This window comes from Tachypleus tridentatus, chromosome 3, assembly GCF_004210375.1.
Source record: "Tachypleus tridentatus isolate NWPU-2018 chromosome 3, ASM421037v1, whole genome shotgun sequence".
Lineage (NCBI taxonomy): Eukaryota > Metazoa > Arthropoda > Merostomata > Xiphosura > Limulidae > Tachypleus > Tachypleus tridentatus.
Genome location: NC_134827.1, coordinates 81339704 through 81362328, shown reverse-complemented (window position 1 = coordinate 81362328; position 22625 = coordinate 81339704). Strand labels below are relative to the sequence as shown.

At 34.0% G+C, this 22625-nt stretch overlaps 1 protein-coding gene across 11 annotated transcripts in view; it reads right to left on the bottom strand.

Moving 5' to 3' along the window:
• Positions 1–22625, bottom strand: part of LOC143247344 (serine/threonine-protein kinase tricornered-like) — an 84991-nt gene that overhangs the window by 45812 nt on the left and 16554 nt on the right. The window contains exon 1 of one of the 11 annotated variants that reach the window (XM_076495241.1): positions 10617–10833. The exons of 8 other annotated variants lie outside the window; for them this stretch is intronic. In XM_076495241.1, the coding sequence (XP_076351356.1) occupies positions 10617–10646 (30 nt within the window). In that variant the 5' untranslated portion in view covers positions 10647–10833. Of the gene's footprint in view, positions 1–245; positions 1876–4600; positions 5168–10616; positions 10834–22625 lie in introns of those variants that run through there. 2 more of the 11 variants (XM_076495242.1, XM_076495239.1) reach the window with 2 other exon arrangements.

The window sequence follows — 22625 nt, the reverse complement described above, 5'->3', positions numbered from 1 at the left end:
CGTGAACATCGTATATTCCAGTGAGTAAAGAAACAATGCATTCCAAAGCTCTGGCTTTATCAAAAATGTTTATAACTATTGAATTTGATTTATGATTAATCAGTTTATACAACTAACTTGTAACTTTGTCAAAAACTTTTAACAACTACTAACTTTGATTAACAATAATCCGTCAGCCTAATACACAAGTAACTTGTAACTTGTCAAACGAGCTGGAATAGCGTTTTAATTACGCCTATACTCACGCCCTGGTAGTTCACATGCCGGTCGTTGGCCACTCGATACTGAAACCTGGTGAGAAGTGGGCTTTTGTAGAGCTCTGGCCAACAGCCGAGCATACTGGCTGTCTCACACTACGACTTAAGCACGACTTACGAGGCTCAAAGAGAAATAGAGAGCAACACGTGTATAGACAGCCTCCACGTGTTTGTCATGTAATCCTACAAACACACATACATACATACACGGGTGACGATAAGTGACCCCAACTTCGACTCCATGCAGTACCGTTCCCAGTCCGTGACACGCACCGCTGAAGATAATATCTTTCCGGCTCCGGATACTTACTTCCTGCGTCCCAAGGCGGTCAGATAACGAGAACTTACACAGTGCACTATAAACTGTCTTACTCAACAGAAGAATAACCTCCGAGAAACGTCAAGAGAACAGCCTCCGCAACGTTGGGAAAGTTAAAAGCAGGCAACGCCTGTGGGATACATCAAGTCAGAATCAAGTTTTACCGTCTAAACAACAATAGGTCCATGACCTAACGTTCTAGCGACGTAACGTCACAGGAAGCATCTTCCTTCAACGAAATATACCAAACCATACTGTAGAAGCAGCGATAACGACAGGCATTTCACAAATACGATTTCTGATTTGCATACTTCCAGCTTCGTTTTCACCTCATATTCACTTTTCTTAAATAATTATAAAAAGATTAAATTTCTTTTCCTTAATAAAAGTGAGTTTCATCAAACTGTACATTATTTTCCGTGATTTATGCAAGTCAAATGCTGTGGTTTGTTCTGAATTTCGCGCAAATCTCGAGGATCACCTGCGATAGCCGTCCCTAATTTAGAGTGACAGCTAGTGAACAACACCTTTCCCCAACTCTTGGGCTGCTCGTTGACCAACTAACAGTAGTAGTGACTAGGATTATAACGCCCCTACGGATGAAACAGCGAGAATGTTCGATGACGGGAATTCGAACTCGCCCCTCAGCTTGCTAGTCGAACGTCAGTCCTGTTGTAACTCAAGTGACCTGAAACGGTTTAGACTTACACAGCATATAAAAGATGAGCCAATGTTACGTATAAGTTCTACTCACGATACACATGTTAACGTACGAAACAGATAAAATGCTCTTGATTATAAACACGTGGAACATCACTAAAGAGATAATAACTTTGTTACTGTATCGCTAGTTATTTTATCCCATAAATATCATTTCATTATATTTGGTAGATTGTTTAGACAGAGTATTCATGATGAAACTTTGTAGAATGGACGATAACTGCCTGTTGTGAAGACATAACTGTAGAGGATCACGTTTCTTTCAAAAGTCTTCCGCCTTTCGTCTTCAAGTCACAGTAGTAAGACTACAGATTTATAACGCTAGAAACTGGGTTTCGATACCCGTGGTGAGCACAGATAGCCCAACGTGCTATCTGCGTAGGTCTACAAACCAATACACAAAAAACAGACAAATGGGAACCTACCAAATGATGAAACTTACACCTATATCTGATTAAGACAACGCCGAATAAAATGTATTTTATACCTTATACGTACACTTAATACCTTGGGTATGGATGGAATATTTTACACACTGACAGACCTTGTAACCATACATCAGACTCATTTGATGGTCTTTGTTAAGCTCTGCAGACTATAGTTCTAGAGGTACTAGCATTTGTTGGATTTTTACACACCAGACTCTCTTGATGCTGTGTGTATATGAAACGTTACACTACTACTTCACCTCAACAAATGTGTTTTGTGGCACAATGAAGATGGAACGGTTGATGTTGTATGCAACGCTACGTTCTACTACAAAAAATGTTCTGTGGTACCTTGAAGATGGAACGGTTGACGTTGTATATAACGCTCTATTTTACCACAAGAAATGAATGTTCTGTGATACTTTGAAAATGAAACAGTTGATACTGTTTGTATGTAATGTTCCACCCTACCACAAGAAAAGTGCTTTATGATGTCTTGTAAACAGATGACTTCTTTGATACTGTGATTAAAAAAGCACTATGTACAAAGAATCACATTGTTTGTACTTTGCGGTTCCTTGTAAATGGGTGACTCAAGACGCTGATAACTTGTATTTCAAGTTTCGCATTCAATGAAATTGAATATTTACTATATGGTAAGTACCAGCTCACTTGTTGCTGTTTGCGTCTGTGAATAGAACAATTAACGCATACATAACAGGTTCAGGTTAAATATGATTCCAGATCGACATTTGTTCGATCTACCAAAGAAGTTAAGATTAAAAGTTCACCATAACAGCCTACAAAGTTTTACATACCATCGTAGACTTATGAAACAACTGATTTCAGTTCTGTTTAAACTCAAAAAATTAAATAACCATCATTACTTCGGTCAGTTGAGTTTGACTGCACTCTTTTCCATAAATATAATCTTTTTTTTTTAAATCCATGTACCGAATATCTCGCCAGTTTTTATACAAGTTTTACAAGCGAGTAATGTTCTTATCATATAAAATACAACAAATAAAAGAGAACTTATTCCCAAACTTAACCTCCCACGCCCGATCAACATTGCTAGTCAGTCCACGACATTATCTGTTAAAGATTATTTTCTTTATGTTAAATTTTCGTGCAAAACATCTAGAGGGTTCTCTGCGCTAGCCTTCCTTAGTTATAAAGTGATAGACATGAATTTTGGGTTACTCTTTATAAATGAACAATGGGAGTGACCGTCACAATATAATGCCCCTATGCTCGGTGAAAGGTTACGATCTCACGACATAGTTATAGTCGCTCGAATAACAAAAGCGTTAAACGTAAAAATATGAAAACAAACACCTTCAATATCATACTATAATGGAACTCTTGGTTATACGATACTGGAAAAACTTTTATTGCTCGATGTGCAACCCCCAACTTCACGAAATTTTTATCCTATATACATCTAGATTTGCAGTAGATGTCAAGACTCTTGTTTCGCCTTTATTTTTCTCCATTCTCAGGGTGCAGATATGATGACATAAATACGTCACACGCGGATCTTACGCAATGGGTAATTGGACAGTTGCAATTAATCCTACCCTTTATTTTTGAATATTCTATGTATCTTACAAGAAAGAAACTATTTCACCCAACTGGTCAATTCTTTACTATGAACAGGAAAAAAAACGAAATTAATACAACGCAATATACTGATATCCGCCAGTAGCTAATGGTTTGTTTTTGAATTTCGAGCAAAGCTACTCGACAACTATCTACGCTAGCCGTCCCTAATTTAGCTGTATAAAACTAGAGGGAAAGCAGTTAGTCATCACCAACCACCGCCAACTCTTTGGCTACTCTTTTACCAACGAATAGTGGGATTGACCGTCACTATATAACGCCCCCACGGCTGAAAGGGCGCGCATGTTTGGTGCGAACTCGAACCCGCAACCCTCGGATTACGAGTCGAACGCCTTAACACACTTGGCCATGCCGCGCCCGTCGGTAGTTCACGTACTTTTTTTGTGCACGTGTATAGTAATAATACGATGTGCAAAGTTATAGAATTTGTTAATTTTAACTTCCACAATACAAGTAAAACATTACAGATGAAATGTCTTACATCATTGGTGACCCTATCGAACGTTGATATTAACCTGTTCAGTGCCGTAGACAAGATAACTCGTCGAACCCACGACCCTCAGATTACGAGTCGCACGCCTTAACCCACCTGGCCATGCCGGGCCTGTAGCTAATAGTGAACCAGTCAATAATTTTACAAATTAATGTAACAAGGGCGCAAGGGAACAAAAGCTGCTAGGCATAATGTTTCAAAAGAATGTAAACATTAGAAGTTGTAACTGATACATCATTACAGGAAGAGTTTAGATTTTCAATATGTATCATTTAGATAAAAAGACAAAAAAACACGATACCAAAGACATTCTGCTGTCAGATCAAGCACTTCATCAATTCTCATGTTTCTATAAGAGGAAGTAACGGGTGTCGTTCACGTAACGCAAAAATTACAATTAGAACATCATTTCGACATTTCTACAAACACCTCTGATTGTACCGTTATAATCATATTAATTTGCCCCCGATTTGCGATATTATATATACATGTATTCACATAAACATATATATTCAGTGAACTGCAATTTATACGTTAGGTTTCATGGTACACAACATTGACATGACGAAAATAACGCGTTCAACAAAATATGTTTTATGGCATTTATTTAAAAAGCCATCTCTGAGAGTTAAACTACTAATATAGGTCACAGTTAATCAGTACTCTATTTTAAAAGTGATACATGGTGTATATTACAATTATAAAAATGTTAATTAATAATGATAAGCTAACAAACCGAGATAGAAAAAGAAACACTTACGCGTGAAGAATAAATGTATTTATTCATGGCCGTTCATGGCTGTGATATAACAAATCGCACCAATATATCTTAACTCTAAGTGTACTAATAGGTGAAGGGTGTATTCCTGTTGGACGATCATCCCAGCTGGGGGTAGAAAATGACGTCAGCACGAAGTACGAGTTACTAAACCTAACACGTACGTAATACATTTTGTCTTCAATCTGCAAATAGTCACCAGTATATTTGATTTGGCAAACCACGTGCCATACAACTTTGAGATAATGCGCTCTCTAATAAAATAAAAACAGAATAACCGGCCCTTGGAGAACGAAAATAATGTGCTATGTGGGGACTTGTTCGTCATTTTCAACCTCTTGCTGTCGTACTTGCTCGTGAGTTGTAACGTACGCTGCTTTCCTTCGTATTCCTTTTTTTTAAATTTTCATTTATTTTCTTGTTTTACTCCACCGTTGCAATACGTTGCGGTATTAATTAGAATCGAATTTGTTTGATTTGGTACAAAGCCACAAAGTGGACCACTTGAGTTTTGCTAAACACTGGTATCGAAACTCGATTTTTATAACGTTATAAGTCCTCGCATTTACCGTTGAACCACCTGTGGTGAACGAAATGAATTCATCATACATCAGTATTTCCCAAACTGCAGGGCGTCCACCAGGCTGGGATAAATGATCTAATTGGTGGTAGGGGAGAAGCAATAGCGCAATGACGTAAAAATGATGTTTTAATACATTTTTATTCAATAAAAGTAAAAAGTAATTACTACAACACATATTTAGCATTTTAATGTGTATGAGCTTATTGAAACTCTAACACATTTAAAAAGATAGAGGGCGCACGCCCAAGAAACATTTATTAAACGGGCGAGGAGACATCCGTGACCGAACTTTAGGAAACGTTATTACACGTCATAACTGAATTTCAATCAAGGCATCTAATTTTAGGAACTTCGTCATTTGTAGACTTCGTGGAATACGTCTGTCTGAAGTTTAGTAACACATGACGTTTTGTAGTCTGCTAAATCTCTCAGCAGAGCACTGATGAACTCCTCAGCCCAAAAAGTTCTGTTTCAACATTCTAGACATTGCAGCTTATAAACATTTCATATCCAGTACAGTCCGTTATGCTTAAAATTCGAAAACAAGACAGTTTAACTACTTACACACAATAATAAAAGATTGTTTATGTGGAAGCATGTGAAAATTAGATACCGTCGAAGCCACAAGCAGTATGTGTTAGGGCATAGATCGGTATCTAAAGTATTTGAAAGCATGTTATTTAATTTCAAGTATTTCAGGGTGTATGTAACGAAATAACAGATAACAGTCAGTTCTAACTTAACACAAACGTCAAAGGTGGCCAGTTTTTACATTGTTCTTCAACCAAGCGAGGAGCACAACTAGAAAATATTTCAGAAGCATCACTTATTCACTAAATATAATTAATAAATCAGATTTATTTACAAGATTTCGGGAATTAATCCCTAGAAGAAGAATACAGTCAAACTAAACGCGACCCGTTTGTTTTAAATTTCGCGCAAAGCTACACGAGGGCTATCTGCGCTAGCCGTCCCTAATTTAGCAGTGTAAGATTAGAGGGTAGGTAGTTAATCACCACAACCCATCGCCAACTCTTGAGCTACTCTTTTGTCGACGAATAATGGGATTGATCGTCACATTATGACACCCTTACGGCTAGCATGTTTGGTTTGACGGGTATTCGAACCCACCACCCTCAATTTACGAGTGCCTTAACCACCTGGCCATGCCGGGCCAACGCGACCCGAGTTACAACCTGACTGAACTGTCTTAAAAAGACGAGCGTTTTTCGTTTTCTTTCCAAATCAAAATTACAATAATAACAATGGATTATATGTTGGATTACTATTGCTGTCGCATAAGGTGAGCTTTATAAAAATACCGGCGGTGACTGCAATTAGGTGAAATACAATATGTGGATTAGATATTGATTTCTTCCCGCATGTGGTCCAATCACAACTTTGGCAGTTTAACACCGGCTACTATTTAGTATCATCATGGCAAGATTCGGTCTGACTTACTGTTATATCACAGTACTATATGAATGGAGACACAATATTCAAAGTTTGTGCTTTCAGACATCGTTTGTTTACTAGGTTTCACGTAAAGTTACCAGAAAGCTACCTGCCCTAACCCTAATTTTAAAGTGATAAATTAGAGGATAGGCAGCTAATGAACACAACCCACAGCCAACTCATGGATAAGCCTTCCCCAATAAATAGCGGTATTACTTCACATTATTTATTGAAGCCCGTTTGTTTGTAATTAATCATAAAGCTACCCAGTGGGCTTTGTGTTCTCTGCCCATCACAGATATCAAAAACCTGTTTCTAGCGTTTCAAGTCCGCAGATATACCGTTGTGCCACTGGGTGAGGGAGGGGCACTTACAACCAGTAATCAAGTCTAGAAGTGGTAACTTTTTTTGGCCCAAAGTCGAACTTGTTTTATGCGTAATTTTAGAGCTCAAGAACCAAAATTATATAATGGGAGGCCATCGTGAAAGAAAGGGAAGAAATATGTTAATAGGCGAGCGGAAATTCGGTGGAGGTTTTTTTTTTCGCATATTTCTACAGAAAACCCAACCTCTCCCTCTTTTATCTACAAAATGATGTTGAACAGAACTAAAATAAAAACCCTTAATTCTTAGAAACTCACTTCTTTCTCTTGAAAATTTGTGCAAGCATAATCCGGGCGAAGTGAAACAAGCTCAACTATCCGAAGTTGGACTTTTTGCCCCGGTATACTGACTAAAATCCTAAATATCTGAAGGTAACTAGAGACCTCTGAATAAATCAAAACGACCTAATATTTGTATGGTTTCCTACACTTTACCAGCACTGTTAGCCTATGCTTTCATTAAAATATTCGGCTCGTTATCATTAATTATAAAACCACAACATTTCGACGAGAAACCAACTTGAAGTAAAGATGTATTCTCAAGACGGCTGGTATGGGTATTGAAACTTTAATTACACTAAAGCACAGAATAACGTTTTGACCTTTTTAACCTGTAAGATAACCCAAGGAGATAAAAACATTGTTCTATACTTTATTTTAATTAGTTTTAATACCCATACCAGCCATCTTATTTGTCAAGCATGTTTGGTGGGATAGGGATTCGAACCCACGACCCTAACCACCTGGCCATACCAGGCCTAGAGACAAAATACTTTCGTTTCTTTTTCTATATACATACATACGTATATACAATATAACAATCTAAATGAAGTGCGCTATGTAGCACATACAATTCCTACTATAATTTTTCTATCTACGTCTAAAACCCACGTAAATGTTCAAAATTATTTCTACTATTCACCTTTTAAGACAGAACTAAAACTAAAAACAAAACTAAGAGTACAAAGTTTTGTAGGGTCAATTTCGGTTTGTTTTAGTGGAACGTCCCTGAAGAACTGTACAGCGAAACGTTGAGTGTTTAATTAAAAAACACAAAAAACAATCTAGTGTTATAAAATCGTTTACTTCTAATGTTGATGTACTGGAATCATTTTGGCTTTCATTCAATAAGCTCCACAATACCCAAGAAAACCATTTATATAGCTGAAACTTTACTTGCATTTTAACCATTTTGAAAATGTTATTGTATGGTTAAAATATAATTTAAACACACAGTCATAATATCCACCTTATAAACTACCACCACCATTACTTATACCCACTATATGCGATTAACAAGCAAGTCTTAGACAATATTTATGAAATTACAAAGTCTTGGTTTGTTTTGAATTTCGCGTAAAGCTACTCTAGGGCTATACGTCTAGCCGTCCCTTATTTAGCAGTGTAAGAATAAAGGGAAGGCAGATAGTCATCGTCAACTCTTGCGCTACTCTTTTACCAACAAATAATGGGATTCACCGTTATATTATAACGCCCCCATGGCTGAAAGAGCATGTTTAGTGTGACGGGGATTCGAACCCGCGACCCTCGGATTACGAGTCAAGTACCTTAACCACCTGGTCATGCCGGGCCAAATACAAAGTAAGTTCAGTGCACTAAGAGTATTCGCATTTTAGTAAAAAAATGCACTGTTTGTAGCACTTATTCTAGTTGGAATATCTATCCTCTGGACGGAAGTTATGTACATTAATGATTAAAGAATGGCTATCTTAGAACAATAAAATTTTGCTTCCCTTATATGCAATTGAAAAAAAAAAAAAGGTAAATACGCCCATAAAGTCATCAAAATGCAAAACTGAAAATTAGTATGCATCTTTCCAAGAACCCAGCAAATCTTCATGACAAATTTGGTGAAGATCCGTCAAGCGAAATAGTAATGCAAAAACGCCCACAAAAACGGCAAAACTGAAAATCTATGTATCTAAGGGCGTTTTTGCCGTTTTTACCACTACGTCTCTCACTGTTGATGGATCTTCAAATTTGGCACAAAAATTTGTTGGGTCCTTGAGAAGATGTGGAAGTTCATTTGGTTCATGGATACATATATACAAATGTTGTTTTTCCCGTTTTGTGGTTTTTGTTTTCCACTGCCCCACCTCCGTGATTGGAACTTTATCATATTTGGTATAGAGGTGAGGAGTGGTAAAAAAAAAAAAAAATAACTCCCACAAAACTGAATATTTGTATGCACGTCCCTTTGGATCAAGTTAACCTCCATACCAAAGTCAGTGAACATCCATTTACAGTGAGCAAAGTAGTAGTAAAAACCGAAAAAAAACGAACATAAAAAGAACCCCAAAAGATAAAACTGAAAATTTGTATGTACCCTTGCATGAACCTGATGACCCTCCGTACCAACTTTGATGAAGATCCCTTTAAACTCTGCGAAGTAATTACATGGGCAAACAATATTATATTTACACAGATAAATCCACAACGGGCAGAGTTGAAGTGAAAAAAGAAAAGTATTTTATTTGTATTCTTTGTTTCCCAATTCGTGCCTAAAGTTTCATTTGATACTTTCTTTATATTTTTATATGTATCTTGATTTGTACTGTCTTCGAAAGGTGAACATCCTTCCTCCACAACATTCCACCCTACATCCAAATCGTAATTTTTCAACCTCCTTTCTTTTACAATATTTTTAATAATTTATTTTCTATTAATCACTCTAACATTACAACTTTAGCTTCTCAATTCAAGGAAGTCGCTAAATATTTTTTTGAAATACATATGAAATTTGTTTTTGAATTTCGTCCAAAGCTACACCAGGGCTACATGCGCTAGCCATTCTTAATTTAGCAGTGGGAAGGCGACTAGTCATCACCACTTACTGCCAACTCTTGGGCTACTCTTTTTACTAACGAATAGTGGGTTTGATCATCAAAATAATTACGTCCCCACAGCTGAAAGGGCGAGCATATTTGGTGAGAAGGATAAGAACCTGAAACCCTCAGATTACGAGTTCAGCACCCTAACTACCTGGCCATGCCAGGCCTTACACATAGAGTGGTAAATGAGGACCTCCAAAAAGTCCCTAGGTTTTACTGTTATTACCTGCAGCACTGAACTAAACGCAATGAGTTTTCTGTACAGTAGGTACAGAGTCTTCTCCGTGTTTAAAATTATGCATTACAGTTTGTCTTTTGTCCCTTTTCTTCCAGTTTAGTAACTGATTTTATAGTAGTAAATATTCAACTCGTGGACATGGTGTTATTGAAAATTATTATATTATTCTTTGGAGATGGGGTCAATGGTATTGACAAGAGAAAGTAGTATTTTAAAATACGTTAAATGTTAGTGTATTACAGCGAGCATAATTAATCACTGATTAGGCTTAGATTGTCATTGAGGCAAACGATTACGACAGCGACTGATATCCGATTGCCACCATCTGATACCACAAGTTCCCTCCCATCACCTGTATTATGAAACATGTTTTAGTACAATAATTAAAGCTGCTTTAGTTCAGAAACAAACTATTTGACGTTCTTAAACTGTACAACAGTAAATATGATCTTTTTAAATCATTAAAAACCAAAAGTTTAGGACTTACTTTCCGACTCAAACGTGGAAAACGAATCATTTTCAAAATGCAAAAAAAAAAAAACCGTATTAAGTACTCTTGATTTTCCAAATATACATGTTTTACTTGAAATTAACAAACTTTTTCTGAGACGTGATTAAACAAAATAACGTTAAAACAATCATAGCAGAGTTAATAAAATTTGAGAAAACAAAGAGAAGGCAGAAAAAAGTGACGTTCTCCGAAGTGCACATGCAACATATCAAACCATTTGTCAATGACTTTATTGATATCCTTCGTAATAACATACACTGGTTGATACCTTTTTCTTGCGGTGGTGTAGAGAAGTGTGCGATAAAAGTAGTGTATGACGTAAGAGGGTTCGAGGTTTAACAAAGCTTCGTACAAGAATAACCCAACAGATGGAAAGGCTGGTTCTCCATCTGTTACTTATAACATATGTACTAGTCTCTGTGTCACACGTACATTATAATATCACCCAAAAGATACAAGATAAGGAAAAAGTCGAGGAAAACCCATGATTTTTCCAAGTATTTCCCTTACACTTATTCGAAATATCCACTACTGATACCAAGACAAAGCAGGACCACTTCGACATGTTCTTGCAAGGGCACCCTAATCAATTATTATAACAAATGAAACAGAGTTAATGAAATACAAAAAAGGCTTAGAAAATCACATTAAAGACGAGGCTTAAAAATACAACGTTGCGCAACTTCAGCGGTATCTCTATTCTTCACTCCAGAATTTCAAAATAAAAATCAAGTTATTTTTATACTCTTCTTTTTGTTGTTTTTTTACTTCAACTATTAGAAATCAACTTTACTTTTAACTTTCGAATGACACTCCCTTCTCAGACAAAGCCGAAACGACAAGAACTGATAAAAACTGCCACGATAATCAACGTTTCTAATGATCACATTCCCAACACAATAAAACTACGACCTAATTGCGTAAACGTAAATACGGTATACGTTAATGCTTTTAAGCGAAATATTGTATTAATAGGAAAATTATAGAACTTGTGATAAGTTTCTGTTAAAGGTGCACCTTTCTTCAACAGGTAATACATGTTCATGTATTACTTGTATTTTCATGTATATGAAAAATATCGCATAATATTGAACAGGGGAGGAATGTGTAGGTGTGAACAAACAGTTGCACCAGTGCAAATGTTCATGTATTACCTGTTGAAGAAAGGTGCACCCTTAACAGAAACTTATAATCCAACATAAATATATGCGTAAGCGTATGCGTGAAACTGTACGTGTTAGGGGAGGAATTTCATGATGAACAAGTTATGTTGAAATTAATGTTTATGCAAGTTTTATGAATAATCTAGATGTTATTTACTTATTATTTAACTGAATAACATGTATAAGCCACATCTGTACGCACTGAAATCCATTTTGAAAAATATCGCATAATACTGAACAGGCGAGGAATGTGTAGGCGTGAAAAAAGTTGCAACAGCGCAAATGTAAACACGAAGGATTTATCCTAGCTACATTGACTTACAGTGTTGTGTTTACCTAGTCAGTTCGGTGTGAAACGGTATGGTTCTTGCGTTGCCGTTGTGTACATTTGGATACGTTATATTATGGCACTGATCATTACATTGAACTGAATTGCGCATTGGCTAGTGTTACAGGATTGGCACTCGACGTCAAGTGGCGGCCATATTGGTGGTCCCTAAAATGTCTAGCGTAACCACGTTGAAGAATATCGCATCCAAATAATAGTTGAACTACGTAAAAGCTTCATTCTTCCAGTTTTAGTAATATCAGTTTTTAGGGCATTTCTGGTCGCGTCACTCTGTACATAAACTCCTACCATACTTTAAGTTTTTTACACTAATTATGAAAAAATTAGGTAAATTATAATTTTTTTTTTTTTGTAGAACTGGCATTGAAAAATAAGCTGCGCAATAACTACGACAATACTGTGATTGTTTAAACCTGATTTAATTGTTGTATCACTAATCACAAAGTGAGAACTTTCAGCAGGTTCTTTTCAAGTCTGCAATAAAGTAGGAAGGCACAATATAACCATAATTCAAGTATTAATACTGAAACGGCACAAACCAATTAAGTGCTGTGGTTGACTTTATCAAGTGTTATTTTCAATACATTGTACGTAAACAAGTAGGGTAATAAAGTACACGCACTACTCAATTAACTTAAGTTACACTACAATATTTATATGCATTTTTTAAACTTTAGATGCACAAATAATATTTAATTAATACTTCATAATATTTCAAATTACTAATATTTAAAGAAAATTAACTTTTAATCTGAAACCTTTGTAGGGTGTTGTTTAGCAAAGTAACACAAAATTAAACATTTTACCAATATAAGTTTCGTTATATACCAGTGTACAATCAAATGTGTGTCCCTATAAACCACAGTAAAATTCATTCAAAACTATTACTTTCAAAACAATAATCTGCATTTCAAAGCTAATTTAACTCATTTGAGAAAGCTCCTACTTTCCAGTTTCACTAAAAAAGGTTTAAAAATGACTTAGTGGACTCTTGTACTTTTTACCCAATGAATTTCTGGAGTCAAACAATTCAAAGAGTGCATTAAATATTCTTATACATTTAACTGTAAGTCACTTCCCTTAAACTTAGGCAAATTCAAATCTTTGATGCAAATTTTCTGTGACATCTGGTCACATTTGAACTTCCAGTTTGTGCTCTAAAACTAAAAACATTTTTCTTTTGCCATTACATGTACATTGATCCTGATTTATTTAATAGGTATAAAACTTTCTTATTATTGCAGTTTATACAAATCAGTATATATTTAATGTATTCATTTCCCCCACTTTTTTAAAACAAAAACTCTTCTCTAAATTATTTTGATGACCTTTGACATGTAGCTTGTATCAAGAACAACAAAATAATGGGCATCCATAAAAATTATCCAGTGGAGGGAAAAGCAGTATGAAACTGTGAATTAAATAAAAAATTCATATACGTATGCTGAATGAACAATGAAAGAATTGTTTCTCATTTTCTAGTGAGTGCCCTCCGTTTGCCTCATCTGCAGACACCTACGAGCATACATTTTGTATTATCGAATGTATGAGCACTAGGTAAAGTCACAGGTGTAAGTTTTCTAGCAACATCCAATCCCTAGCATTTTCAACACAGAGAAGAAACAACTCAGAGCACCATAAGTGTCACAGTTGTAATTTTAACATGACTGTTTTTTGTAGCATATTTTCTTCAAGTTTGCTCATTCTTGTTCTGTCATGTTAAAGACACCTTCTATTTGCTGTTAAGAGAAACACCAATAAACTGATGGCAAGAGGAACTGTGCCACCTGCATCTGCAACATCAACAACATAGCCAAGAAGTTTTTCTCCATCTTCCATGTTTTACTTCAGAAATTTAATCCAACATTACAGTACAAATAACTATTGGTTCTTTTGTTTTCCTTTTTTTTACCATTTGCTGTAATGCAGTTAACGCTTCTTGTGTAAACCTGGTGCCCCATTAATCTCCGATACCATTTCAAATAGCAGGTTAATGTGGTAAACTAAAAGTATGTCCTACAATACTGTAAGGCTTCAAAAGAGTAAAAATTACAGTATCGAACAAAAGACAACATAATGTGGATATGCTTAACAAATTTTATCTTTTATAAGCAATGCCCATTTAAAGATTTCTAAAGGGGTATCAAGAAGGGTCCTGTTCATCCATCCAAACCACTGATGGATATTACATTTTCTTTTTCCCAGAGCTAATCCAATCACCTTTAACAAAATAGCAGTTTGCTTCAAATGCTTGTTGTTTTGTAGAAAAAAAAAGAAAAAGTTAAATTTTCCCCCCCAGCTGTATTCAAGTGATCAACTGTTTTGCTCATTTTTCTTTTTATTGTTGCAGGACGTTCACTCACTTGTTAACTATGATCTGGTAATACATAATTGTGAGCTACAATTCTGTACAAATGTACTTAAGGTTAACTGGATTTGCAGAAACCTCATCAAGCATGCTTGGATGGAAGACAGTGGTACTACTGATGTCCTTTTGGACATAAGTCACAACAAACATTTGACTCAATAACTTCCATCAACAACTTCTTCATTACATGACTGTTTTCATTATTATAATATTTCTTAGCAACAGTTAACTGATACAGAAAGACTACAGTATCACAAAAAAAAATCATAGTATAAATAAATAGGCAATAATAACATCACTACTTTCACATACATAAATTAATCTTAAACTGCTGTTGAAATTAAGTTTATTTTTACTGATTCCACAGAGATGCTATGTTCTTAATTACATGTGGGACAGATTAGATGAGAACTGAATTTCAAATAATTAAAATTTTATATTGATTATTTTCTCAACAGAACAATAGATCTATGTGGGACATTAATTTATTTCATTTACTTTACTTTCATTATAATAAATCTTAGAAATACAGGCTTCAGCAAAAATAAAACCATTCGACAATGAATTCAAACAAACCTAGACAGCTGAACAGGAACAGGGTTATCAGAATAAACACTTTCCTAAGTCATGATGATAATATACCTGTTACAGGCATTCAGGAAATGAAAATAGTGCAAGAAAAGTACAATTTCTCAGACAAACATTCTGATCTATTCTATCAGAACATTCTTATTCAAATATTCAGAGAATAATCTTTTGTTGGATACCACTTGTCTTTCTGAACATTTTCAAACCATTTTTTCAACAGTTCGGACTGTCTCCATGAAAGGCTATGTGTATAAAGTGTAAAAATGCATGAAACTGAGTAGATCTAACATACCATGATATAACAAAATGAAAATCCCAACTTAAAAATGAAATATAATTGTGCTCAGAAGCCAGTTAGATTCAGGTTAAGTAGTGTTATTGCCATTAGATTTTATGTTACTATATTAAAGATTGCAGTACATTGGCAATAATAAATCAGTTCATGTTTATTTATTTATGTGGGAAAAAAATTAACTAACCAGTGAAATAATACAACTACATTTTGGTCTGCTGTTATACTTCCTGCAACACACACTGGCATTTTTACAATTGTTACATTAGATACAGGCTACTAAAAACAACATTGGTTTTAGCTGTTAACCTGCTAGTGTAAGTGTGTGTGTGTGTGTGTGTGTGTGTGTGTGTGTGTGTGTGTTTACATTTTTCAGCTTGTAAAAATTATGCTTTATGTTTCAAAAGGAGGATAGTTCATATCTCTGATCCCCCTTTGGCAACACCAGATATTTTATGCTACAAGAACTATAAAATTTATTGTAAAAATGAATCATGTTAAAAGGTGAAATAAACAGTTATGTAATAGTAAAATGTTTGTAAACAATCCTTTACAGTCTTTAAGTAGTATCCATAATGTGTTGAACTCTAATACAAATATTAAAATTCTCTACATTCCCATAACACACTTTACACTTACATACAAGCTGAAAATATTTCTTGGCAAACAAGTGGTATTCTTATAATAGAAACTACAATTGTTCTGGAAATTAGTACAAGCTATACAATGGCTATGCACCAGTTGTTCTTAATTTTGAATTGGTGCATTAAAGGAAGGCAGTCAGTTAGCAGAACCCACAGTTAACCTCTTGAACCATAAAATAAAATAGTGGGTTTTCACTGTCACTCTTATGATGCACCCATTACTCTGAAGGGCAGAGTAAATTTTTGTAGAAATAGGATCCAAACAACGAGCACTCAAATCCACATCTTAGACAAGTTAACCACTACAAAATAGGCATACTGAAAATTGAAATTTGCATACCAGTCTTTTATTCAGATAATTATTCTACTAGTCTTATTTTGACAAATAATCTTAATAGGTAATGCTATAATATTCTCAATACTTACCAAAATATTGCTTCATCATCACATTATTCTAAGCATATAAAATATTTATGTCTGTATATAAACAAGTCTTAGCATTAAATGAAAACAAAGCATTTCCAATAAGGTGTAATTACAATTTAGCACCCTTGAGCTTACTATGCAGAATAGTCATAACAAGATGCTGAAATTAACTTGATTTTCATCAATATTTAATCTACCATTGATAGCCTGTTTATGTTGTTAAACATTATTATGAAACAAGGGTGTAAGAAAACCAAAAATCTATGTTCAGTTACTTTCAACAAGCAATCACAAATAATTAAGTTCACAAAAAAGATTTTTTTTTTTTTAAATAGATACAACATCTGTAAATAAGCTTTAGATTTCTTTAGCATCCAGTATCAGTTTGGTTTTGAATATTAAGAATGAAATCTTGGAACTGTTGCATTAACAGTATCAATTTTGACAAAAAGTAATTTTCTCTGGTTTATACACATTTCTTAAAAACAAGCTGCAGAAATTCAGGTTCCTTTCAAATCAATACTAACATTTATACAGTATAATAATTATAAATGTCACACCCAAAGCAAATGTCAATCATAAGATGTACAAGTAAACAGAACAACACCTCAATACACACACTTTTATATAACACATATTGCACAAAAGTAAACTGTTATACCAGCTAACAAGTCAGGCTACCCTTTCCACATTTAACCACAGTTTAATAAAAGTTAAGAAAAAATTATCTTTACATTGCAGATAAATAAATAAAATATAGAAACCAACATTTCACCTTTTCCAGCTTCTTCAGGGATAATATATATATAAATGTTGGAATTAGATATTCTGCAAGTTCTTTTTTCTGTTCCCTCTGTGATTTGTTCTAAGTATTACGACAGATGACAACTCTTAACCAATGTTATTATTATTACTGTCCAGCATATATTGATTTTTCTTAAATTAAATTACTCAAAACAGCATAACTGCAAATAATTATTTGCTCCTAATCTATGAAGGTACAAAACAAATTTCTTGGGATAGACAATCCTATCATGCAAAGCAATTACAAAGATAATTTTCCTTAACATATGGTTAGATGAGAATATCAAGTTAATTCTGAGAAAAAATTAGATCACCTGGAGTGTACTTTTCCAAGTCCTTTTCTTACATAGAACATTTTACTTGATTACAAAGCCCCAGGAAATCGCAGATAAATAAAATACATTAGACCTGCCTGGTAGAGTAGAAATGAGCATACATGCTTAACGTTTTCTTTTATCCAACATGTCTTGTGTACTTACACACACACACACACACACTTTTTTTTTTTTAATAAGGTTTCACAATCCTGTAAACATTTGAATATAGCAAAACCAGCTGAAAAAAAGGCTTAGCAATTTCAAAACAATGATCTTGTTATTATTAGCACAAATATAAATCGAAGGAAATGAACATCACGTAAATAACCTAAGTAAATTTCCATCATAATCTGACCTTTCTTGTTAATCACTAAACAATACTTTAGTTACTTAATACTTTGATTATACCAGATCTTTTTCTCATAAAGAAATGAACTGAAAATTATGAGCACAGTTTCAAATTTATACAAGTTAATGAGCTTATTGTCCTATACATTATGAATATTATTGTAAGAAAAGTTGTATTATAATGGGCCTTTAGTTCAGTTCAGTGTTACCTGTTTGTTTTGTTTTTAAACCTTTCAAGGGGGCCTGGTTGGAAAGTGTTTGTTTTAGTGCACAGTTATAAAAGTCCACAAGGAATCAAACCCTGAATTTTAGTATTCTGAATCCATACACTTACTGCCAAACAGATCATTCTCACGTTATAAATATAGTGAGAATACGCTGCTTACTTTTGTATGAGGATAAAGTAATAGTCAATTGGAACTAGACTGAAAACGAAAATATTGATATTTCAGTAAAATGCAATGCAAAGGCCTTCAGGATAAAGATTTGTTTTTCTAACCCCTGTATGTATAACCCGTGACTTATGCCTGCTAACATCAATTACATACAGGCATGCTAGGTTAGATACAGTATAAAAATATTTGCCTTAGAATGTTTCATAACTCAGTTCCCAGTAGTAGTTTCAAAGTCAATAGATTGAGAAATTTCCTACAATCCGAACACAATAAAGATACAAAAAGACTTCTGGGAAATTGATGCACATTGGAGTAAAAAAAAAAAAAGTGTCAAAACAGTTGCCATGTCTGACACACCAGAACAAAGAATAAACAGAAAATGGCTGTAATCAATTTATATTGTACATACATGGTCAAAGGTTGCGTTTATTGAGCTATTGATTATCATAATTCTTATTAAAGGAATTAGAATCAGGAACGTGCAATAATTTGTTCAGATGGGGGAAACAAAAGCATAAAAAGTTGGATAAGATAAACAAAAATATGTAGAGGACGGACAATACAGATAAAATAAATTACCTGTGGTTATTAATCATATTTCAGATTAAGCACTTCAAACTGAAGATAAAAACAAGTCACATTATGCTACTTTATTTATATGTTAATCCCATATTCCTTTTCTTTTGATTGAATAAATTTATTACATTTTCATAGAATATATCAGCCTTTATTTCCAGGTTATTCTAGATTCTATTTGACAGGCTGGGAAAAACAAACACTCGATTTCTCTAAATGGGATTTCAATAATGAATCATTTTTCGCACAAATTTACCAATTCCACATAATTGCACCGGCTAGCAGACTAGTGGTTCCATCATGACCTCTAAATGGTTTTTCAATTGATTAATCTTTTTTTTTTAATGTCTCTATTTCTCTTCACCATTTCATTGCACATTGATGTTGAATATTTAGTTGGAATGCAATCCGTGATTTTCAAAATGAAAATCCGTGAAGTTCAAAATATATGACTGGAGGAATTTGTCTTATTCCCTTATGGAAATTATTTAAATCATAAAATCCACTTGAGTTCCATGTCCCAAATTCACTGTTAAATAATAAACACGACTAGCAGAAAAGTTTCTCCAAGTTAGGACAAGCAGTTAACCAAGATGTCCTGACGTATTGTGTCACACTGAATTTTCGAACGCACTGCTCTGTTCTTCCAGTCAGGCTTACAGCTGGTATCGGTCTATCATTTCCGATTGTGCTTTCTTTATTACTGAAGATTTTTGTATCACACTTATTTACTAATAAGCTTTCAATAAAAGTTAGATTTGTTCTTATTATCTTTTAAATCCATATTATAATCTGAAGGGTGACACTTCACAAAAATTATGCATACAGAAATAACTATCATTTAATACAATACCCGAAGTACCTGCACATTACATGACAGACGGAATAAGAAGCCACGCGCGTGAAGTGCAGGTCATTAAAAACCAAGTTACCAAATTTGACAAGAAAATTAACAAATTTTTTGTTATATTTGATTCGTTTATTGTACATTTTAATTTTTAAAATAGTATTTATGAAATACTAACTTGTTTATAAATTATTTATTTCGCTTAAATTTTGTAGCGATTGAAATAATATTACACACTATAAATTATCAACAAGTTTCGAGACATTTTATACTTTAAAGAATATATTGTGTAACAAAAATGTTTTAGTTAAAAATAAAGCATTTTTAGAAGGAAAAACTTAAATCAACACACACAAAAGGAAGCATTTTGCGAGTTGTAGTCCCGAATCTTCCCAACAGTGCTTTCGCCCGTATTGATTATGCACAGTATAGTTGAGTGCTTCCGTACGAACCACTTGCAAATTCATAACGTCATATTTCGCTGGTACTTAAAAACAAACAAATAAAAACGTATATTGGGAAGTTGGGAATGACTCTTTGTAATTTGTTCACCTTCATTCGGCTCAACAGAATGAAAAAGCGTGCAGCACGTGCTTTGCCAGTCAACCTTTATACTATACGTGAAATACAAACGAACTGTCATGTGCACTGGTACAACGAATTTCTGGGACACACCTTACATCTTCGACTTACTTTACGACGTTCGTTAAAAACCTTTATATTTACATTACTTCTTAACACGTTGGCTGGTACGTCAAATTAAGTGTAAACAAACTGAAAATGTAAACAGTGCCGAGTAGCGGTCTCAGTAAATCAAAGTAATGTGACAAATTGAAATAAATGTCTGTGATCCACCGGTTGGGATACATGGCAGCCTAGCTATTATGACAAACTTTGCTATAAATACATAATTAACAATTTTGAAATGTTATTTCTGAATAATGGCCATTTGTATTATTTGATTATGTAGTTGGTACCCATTGTATAAATTTGGATTCATCCATCCCATCTTCAGGTATGTACACAAAATTGTTTTTTCTTCTTCTATGTACCCGTGATCTTTTAACCTCGACCTCCGTACGTCGTCTATAACTCTGAATTCCAACCCTAAAGTTCAAAAGTTAATCAAGCCTATATCTCTAGGTATATGTCGTAGTCAATACCCATTTATTGTGTATTGAAAGATCATATCCACGTGGTTGGGGAATTTTGTACGAGACACTTGGACCAATGACCTTCAGAAACTGGAAGCCTCGAACTTAGTGTAGTACTCTGTTGTACAAGTTTGGTCAAAATCCATTAATCCAACTTTGTGTCCACAAGACACAGACCAACCAATATATCTCACCTACAAAGCTGATTGTGTGCCATTTCATATTATCATATCAGTTCTACTACACAATATTTTGGTATGCTTATCATTAACTTTACTTAAAAGTAAGTTAGAGTAAAGAATAAAAATGTTTTGTCTTCCAGTACATGTATCATTATATATAGTATTAATCATCCAAATTATTTACTGAATGCTTTAAAAAATCTAAGACACTCTTAAATATTCAAAATTTAAAAATAATCTTGAACTAGATACATCCTTGTAACCCCTTCACTGAATTTAGCCTTTAATTTCTCCGAAAAAGCGGTCGAAGGCCGCATGGAGGGGTCACCTGTTTTAACTACTCATATCAGATATATTGTCTGTCAGTCAAGTCAGTAGATGCTAAAATGACTTCAGTAAAATGCGAGCATGCCATGAATCACGAGAAGAATTATGCACTCTGTAAGCTACAACACAGCATAACACACAAAACTGGAAAAGCAAGAAATAAAGTATCGGCTATCCTTAATTTTGGTTTTATTCACTCTGAAAGCAGAACACACTTTGAGACATTGAAGAAGCACATCTAATACTGAATATAATAGCATTATTCTTAACAATCACGTGATACCAAACCTCATACCATGACTCGCTCTATCACTCAACTATTTACAGGCTGATACAGTTTTCAGTGTGTTTAATCTAAAAGTACCATTAACACAATATTTAAGACATTTTCTGCATAATAATTAATTTTATCTTGGATTAAAAAAAAGTGAACTGTTTTCATAACAAGCCTTGTTAGTTTCACTTGACGAATTTTATATAATTTTTTTTAATTAACCGTCTCTTCTTTATACCCAAAATGATTGTATTTCATAGAACAGTCAATTACGTTTATGTTAGTCATGGACTCTTGCATTTCAACATGATTTAGAACCTTGGAGCCACTCCAGTGTTAATTCACAATTTTTATTTATTAGCTTATTCATAATGTTATTCATCTTCATAAACACCTAAGCTGAAACAGTTTTAGCCTGTAGTGTGTAAAAACAAATGGCTGTTGTTTATTTTACATATAATATTCAATCAAATTCATACTGTTACTTTCAGCTTTATATAATTATCACTGAATGCTCATTAAACATGTTGAGGCCAGATAAGAATGTTTATATCTTTATCCTGTTTTGTGCTGGTTTGTTACATAACTTAATAAACGAAAGAAATACAATTACATAGCTACTAATTTTCACATCCTACAAACACACATACGATATAAAAACAAATGGGAAACTATGTTGATGTAGTTTCTGTATTACATATGACAAAGATAATTATATTAATTTATCTACATGTTATTGTCATGCCTTAAAAGGTAGTAGCAAACAGATACCTGGCAACTGAGAAGGATCTTACAAATACTTAATATTCAGTATTCCAAAAAATTGGATATTGGTGAGTCACAATAACAAATTCTAAACAATAGTAAATAATTATAATTAAATATTAATATATATCAAAAAATGTATATACATCAATAATATAAACTATCA